Below are 7214 nucleotides of genomic sequence, written 5' to 3'. Positions count from 1 at the left end.
GATGAGTAATAAAATGGAAAATTTTGATTTCATTTTTGTTTTGAATCATAAAAATTTGAGAAAATTTTATATATCTTATAAAAGAATATATATTCCAAAATCGATTTAAAATACAATAAAAAGTTAGCAAAAAAACAAAATTACGAAGGCACTTCTTAATTCTTTTCTAAAAAAAATTTTGGATCTGTAAAAGAAATTAAGTTCAATAATTGGTTAAGGAAGAATAGACTATTTTCCCGCATAATTTCATAAGGTCTAACGTTCGCCAAAAGGGTCGGCTGGCAGCGAGATGTGATTGATCAAAAGAATCGCCCACATGACGTAGCTGTATTCCGATTCGCTGACACACGAGCGCTTTATCTCGAATTCTGGCAATTTTTGTTCTCGTTTCGAATATCCTTGGTTCGGCGAATACGCGAGAATCGTTTTTGATTGATATGCGGACATTTTTGATGGACGTAAGTGAAGGGATTAATGCATCGGGAGATTTGCTCTTTTGCCTCCTAAGGTAAAGGGATGATTTGTCTGGTCTAGACAATCGAATTTGAGACACGATTTTGTCTTTATTAATTTATTTTTAAAAAAAAATTAAATAAAATTATTTTTCTAAATAAAATTTTAAATCTGAAAAATATAAAAATTTTAAATGACAAATAAAAAATGAAAAACAAATAAAACCCTTTTCTTATATAATCTCATTTCATTAACATTTTGACATGGTTGAGGATTACTTTTAATTTTAAAAATTCAGTTATATAACGACAACCATTATTACCTATATATATTTATATGCTTTTTTTTACCTTTTATTAACCAGAAATTTATTTAAGGGGGGGGGGATAAAAAGAAGCTTAATAAATAAATGCGAAGATCAAATTACAATGGTAAATAGCTTTACGTTTTCTTTAATTCCCTTTTTCTTAAATTTCATTTCAACTTAATCCACCTGAAATTCTCTTCCCAACTTATCCATTATTTTTAACTATGTATATATATTTTTTAAAATAATTAAAATATATTAGCTTTTTTTTTTGACTTTTATGAAAATTGCACAAAATGACAATTGACTTTTTTTATATATATTTGTAATAGTAATAAAAAATTTCCTTCAATATTATTTATTTTTTAAAAACATTGACCTAAATCTTATTTTTTTTTAAATAAAAAAAAGAAGAGAAATATTGAAGAAGAAAAAAATTACGTAATAAAAATAAATGATCACAGGTAATAATTATAAAGGTAAAGTCAAAAGTGATTTTTAAAATTTATATTGATTTTCTAAATCAACTGTAACAGTGACTTACAAAAAAAAAATTTTTTTTTGACAATAATTGTCGCAATTTATATTTTTTTAAGAGACAAAGACCTTTTCCATTGTTTCGATTTCCAAAATAATTTTAAAAAATTAATTTATATTTTTCTGCCGATTTAATGATTCATCATTTTTTTATTTGAGATGTTTATTTATTTTTATAAGATTAAAAAATATATATACATCAACGAGGAATGGGGAGAAAAAACCTTCCACAAAATCTCCTTTTTTTAAAAGAAATAATTACTATCTAAACTACATTTTATTTTTTTTAAAGCCCGACCTTTAATTTTAGGGAAAGAGAGGATTTTAAATAAATAAAAAATTTAATGCTCATTTAATTCCTTTCTATTTAAAGGGGTTTTAATAAACGTTTGTCTTTTGTAAAGACACGATAATTATTTTTATTTTTCAATAAGTTTCTTACCTTGATTTAAAATCTTTAAAAAAAAACTAATTTATTTATTTTTTGTTTTTGTTAATTATTGGTTTTTAAACTGCCGCGTCAAACAAAAACAAAAATAATGGATTTATAAATATATTGAGAAGAAAATTTTTGATAATTTATAATGCTTAGGCTTAGAAAGCATCATATCTCCGTGGGATCTAATGTTATTAAAAGGTGCGATTTAACTAAAATATAACTCAAGTCTGGAGATTTTGTTCAAATATATGAGAAAGATTTGGATCTCTATTAACGAAATCTTGAGACTTGCGTAGTATTAGTCTGGTTATTATCTTAGTTTAAATCGTGTAAATGGAGTCGTTTAACAGCCCTAGTAGGGTCTATCTTATCCCTTTTTTGATTTAGGAACAAGATGGGGAGTCGTTTAACAATCTCAGCGGGTCTATCTTATTCCTTTTTAAATTTAGGAATAAAAACTAGCCAAAAATTAATTTTAATTTTTAAATCTCTTTTTTAAAAAATAATATATATTAGTTCTTTCCCATATCATTCATGAAAGAAAAATAAGCCCTTCTCTCTTATATTGTGATCGATGTGATAGCTTAGAAACTCTATTACTCTTTTCGAGCTCACTAGGAAAAATAGGCAAACAGAATTTTTAGTCTAAACCTGTCAATCATTTCAGACTCGAAATTTTATTTCGCTTTCATCGGAGGTTTTCACGCCCCCCCCCCTTAAAAAATTGCCGTTTCAAGATGTAACTAATTTGCTTTGTGCTAACACCACGAGGTATATGAAAAATTTTAATCCGAAGGTGAGGTTTCTTTTTGAGCATGCGTATATCAATTTTTTTTAAAAAAACAGCGAGAACGCGCCCTTAAATTAATTTCCTTGATGAACTACTTGATTTATTTTTATAAGCATAAACACAGACACCTAATCGAAATATTAGTAAAAAAATAAATTCCTATATTTCACCCTTTGAACTTCATCTACTAAACAAAAATATATCTTGATCTTTAAATCCAAAAAAAAAATTAATTATATTTATATTTTCCTTTATAATTGGGCAGGCCCAAAAAAAACAAACTCTATAAGGTTTTCTAAACTTCTTAAAATATTTGATTTTTTAATAAAGCAAAAAATTGTTAGAATCAGCTGTGCAGTGGCGTTTTGACTGATTTCTTCAAAAAAATATATATATGCGTAAAGCAAATTGAAAAAAGAAAAGTTTACATATTTCTCTTAAAAAAATGAAATAAAAAACAAATAAAACAAAAAAATTATTTTTTAAAAATTAATAATTAAAATTTATAAAAAAAACAAATGGGGTTAAAGTTGAGATTCTTATATTTTATTTTTTTAAAAAATAGAAAGTATTATATTCATCATCATAAATCATTTTTCTTTTTCTTTCCCTAAAACCTTTTTTCTAATTTTTTTTATGATTACATCAGTTAGGTCAGATTATAAATTTTTTATTTCTTTTTTGAAATTTGATAAAAAATTAAACAATTGGCCATTTTTTTTCCAAAGAACAATGGATATACTAGACTTAGTGTCTTGGGGGGTAAAAAATAATTTTAAAAAATAAATCCGAGACGGGGAAATGCCTCGCGAAGATTGGACGAATAGACGGTCCAGATAAGAGGTGGCGGACACTTATAAAAATTTCTATTGAGGATTGTAAATATATTAGCTATCTTTTAGATTATTCAATGAGGGGGGTAGGGGGTTGAGTTTGGGCCAGATATTCGGTGTATTATAGAGCCAAGCAGTATACAATTCTAAAAAAATCAGGGCTTATCAACACGGGTAGGGCTTGAACTTTTATAAATAACTATTAATTATCAGATTAATTAACTCGTTAAAAAAATAGCATGATTTCACTGGGCATTAAAAATATTAGATCGCTTTTCACGTTAACATTTAATATTTAAAAAAAACCCTGGCGCAGGTCAAAACTGAACTAAATTTTTTAAATCGGGGCAGATTGGACTTTGAAAATATACACTCCGCAAATCTCTGGAAGAATCAAGCGGCCAAATTTTTCTTTTATAATGTAAAGAGGTTTAATAAAAACAAAATTTAACCTAAACACATAGAGTAAACATTGGTCTAATTTTGGCGATCCCAAAAGGGACCAAAAATTTCATCGAATTAGATTAGAATGCCAATTTTAGTAAGGTGGTTAATAACGATTTAAGGGTATAGACTACTAGTAAAGGGGTATAATTAAAAAAATAATTATAAAAATCTCAATTTAATTTTTGCTCATTTTTTTAATTGGTCTTTTGAAACTTTACACTAAATAAATGTTAAATATTAATTTGACAAAATATTAAAAAAATCCGGGCCTATTCTATTTAGTCTAAAAAATATATATTTAATAGTCTTTTTCGATGGTTACAATATTTTATAAGGAATCAACCCAAATAAGACAGGATTTCATTTAAATTTAATTATAGAAAAATCGAATGTATTTTTTTTTGACTTTAGAATTAAAAATTAAAACATGTTTTTATATTATTATTATTATATTAGTTAATTAATCTTAATCATTAATTATAATTTTATTTTATCTTTTATAAATTGATTACAATATCTTACAACTTTTATATATCTTTAGAAAAACATGTTCTCAAATCAGAATGGGTCGGTAAGTTTTTACCTTTATAAATATTCTTCTATTTTTTTTGAATCTTGTCTCGACGGATAATTTTTATTTATTTTTTTTAATATTATAACAAAAATTTATAATTTTATATTAATAAATTATGTTTTTTTTGAGCGCAAAATTATGTATTCAATATTTTAATGAAATCATAAAATCACAAACCACCCTCGAAAATCATTATTAAAATACAATAGTGGGTGGAAGGAAAAAAAAAATTTAAACTCTAAGAATTAATAAAGAATAAAAGGGGGAAGAAAAATTTTGACAAAATTTATTTTTTAAAATAATAAAATATTGGCGCGTTTTTTTTGCACCTGGGTTTTTTTTTCTGTGTGAACAAAATTTTTTTCTTTACAAAAATTTGTTTTGTTTTATTTTTTTACATTTTACAACGTATCTTTTTTTTTTCAAAAAATGATTTCCAAACTTTTTAAAAAAAATTTATAAAAAAATTGAAAATGGAAGAAAAAAAAATTAAAAAATAAAATAATTATTAGAAAGAGAGTAAAAAATGAAATAATTGGAAAAAGTTTATAAAAATTCAAAGCCAAGAAGAAATCAAAAAAAAAATTATAATTATTAGAAAGAAGAAAAAAATGAAAGAGTTGGAAAAAGTAAAAGAGTTGAAAAAAGTAAAAAAAAATTAAAAGCCAAAAATGCATTTAAAAAAAAAATTAAATAAATAAAGAAAAATAAATTAATAATAATTGTAAAAAAATCATGGCTATAAAAGAAATTTAAAAAAAAATAAATAAAATATATAAAATTATTAATTAAAAAAATACATCTCTTAAAAAATAAATCCTTTTAACAAGTTAAGTGAGATGAAGAAATAAAAGTTTAAGTTAATATAAAAATAATCAAAAAAAAATGATTTGCGACAAAATCAAAAAAAAAAATCTTGAATTAATTTGATTTAAATAAAAATTTCCCACGCACTTTTGGGATAATTTTTATTAAAATATTATGTAATGAGTTTTAATTTTTTTTTCTTAAAAAACTGGACTTGAATAAATATAAAATTGAAAAGAAAAAAAGGTTCAATTGATCCCCCTTTTGTTTAAAATATAAGAAGAATAGATTATTCAAAAAGGAATGATTACGTAATTAACACTTAATCTCTCCCCTGTCCCTCCTATTTTTTACAAAAAAAAATACATAAATATATTAGCAAGTGGGATGGGATTAATTTTTTATTTTTCGCTAATCGACTACCAAACTATAATTTTTTTTAAAGGATCGTGAGAACCAGTTTAATTTTAAAAGAAAAATCCTAATTCCTTTTTTTCTTCTTTCTTTTCATTTTGATTTCTATTTATTTTATTTTCAAAAATATAAATTATACTTTTAGGTAATGAACCGTCATGGGGCAATATAATTGAATCGGTCTTGTCCATGTTGATCGGACTTGAAATGGTCGATGTTTCTGAGTCGGAAGATAATATCGAAAGAGGGGAGTCTGAAGAGGTAATCGCGTTATTCGTTTGCGTATAGTTATTGCTCGCGCCGATTAACGTTTCCTGGAATGTTCGCGAAGAGTTATGATGGCGGTTACTGCTAGTGAGATCAATGATGTTGAGATTATTTGGCTGGTTATGTAGTGGATAACTTGTCAACCTTTTATCCAACGACAAAAAACGGGTAGAGATAACAGTCGGCGAAGGCGAGATATCTGAAATTTCATCTTCCTCACTCGATTCCTCTTGGAAGTCTACGGGGCTCAAATGGTCGAAATTAAATCTGTTGTTTAGTTTTCTACAACTTTTACTACCACTTTTTGAGGAACAATTATTGCGGATATTAATGAGCAAGGAGTTGTTGGAGCAAGTTTGGTCGTTATTGAGCCTCGAAGAACATCGACAAAATTCTAAGGTATCTTCGATATAAGGAATAATAGCATTAGTGTGATTTATATCTTTGGAGCATTCCTGAGTGGCGGAATATGGGTTGAAACAAAAGGTGCAAATGAAGGGAGAGAAATAGCCGCTATCCAAATGTCCGCTCGATAGGATTCGTTTTCTAGCGGGCCTATCGCGTCTAAGAGTTATAGGAACGGGGCTGGTTTTTTCTTTGGCAATAGGTTTTCCCAGTTTACTCGTCGCACCACCCGGGTCCTTAGAGGTGGATGAGGATAGGTAAGAATTAGTGTCCGGTGGAGTTATCATCATTTATAAAATTAATCAATAATTTGTTATTCTCTTTTGGTGAACAAAAATTCAAAATCCGTCATGAGATCATTACGAAATAGCTTTTATAGCAATTTATATTTATAAAAATTTTGAAAATTGAAAATCATGAATTTCATAAAAATTAAAAAAAATAAATGTTCCTTTTTTTCATATATAACATTCTGTTATATTCATTTATTAATTTAAAGGGATTACGCATAGGTAATTTAGGTCATTTCATTTAAAAAATATATATAATGTGATTTGGATCAAATATGACCCAAAAGGAAAGGAAGTTGACATATTTAAAATAAAAAATATTTAAATGATCAAATATTGACTTTTTATCACTATTTCGAAATGCGTAATATGAATAATAATTAGTTTGGATTTCAATTTTAATTATAGGTTGTATTTATTTTTTTTGTAAAAGAAAATTATTGTCAGACCCTTAAAGTAAGACAGGAGGGTTAACTTACGTATCGTAATAATTAAAATAAAAATTTAGATGGGAAGATTTAAAAAATTGTATATTATGAATACTACACCAAACTAAATTGACCAGAGTTAAATGTCATTTTACAAAAAAAAAAAGCTTTAAAAAAGCCGAATTTATAAATTATCAATAATTAAAAAAATATATTTACCTTT

At 25.6% G+C, this 7214-nt stretch overlaps 1 protein-coding gene across 1 annotated transcript; it reads right to left on the bottom strand.

The window, feature by feature from the left end:
- Nucleotides 1–202: 202 nt before the first annotated feature.
- Nucleotides 203–6560, bottom strand: LOC135924429 (uncharacterized). The gene is made up of 2 exons (XM_065459486.1): nt 5741–6560; nt 203–561 (listed from the first exon to the last, which is right to left on the bottom strand). Exons 1-2 carry the CDS (start codon nt 6558–6560, stop codon nt 203–205), a joined length of 1179 nt encoding a protein of 392 aa, XP_065315558.1.
- Between the last annotated feature and the right edge of the window lie 654 nt (nt 6561–7214).

This window comes from Gordionus sp. m RMFG-2023, chromosome 2 (assembly GCF_954871325.1).
Source record: "Gordionus sp. m RMFG-2023 chromosome 2, tfGorSpeb1-WG-v2, whole genome shotgun sequence".
NCBI classification, from domain to species: Eukaryota; Metazoa; Nematomorpha; class Gordioida; order Chordodea; family Parachordodidae; genus Gordionus; species Gordionus sp. m RMFG-2023.
This window is presented reverse-complemented; position numbering and strand designations above follow the sequence as displayed.

Bases quoted from the DNA above. Each gene is read 5' to 3' on its own strand.
- LOC135924429 (XM_065459486.1), bottom strand. From the start codon at position 6,560: ATGATAACTCCACCGGACACTAATTCTTACCTATCCTCATCCACCTCT. The intron at 562-5,740 runs GTATAATTTATA...AAATTAATAAAG, and splicing joins TGACGGTTCATTACCTAAAA to ACAAAATCGTGTCTCAAATT.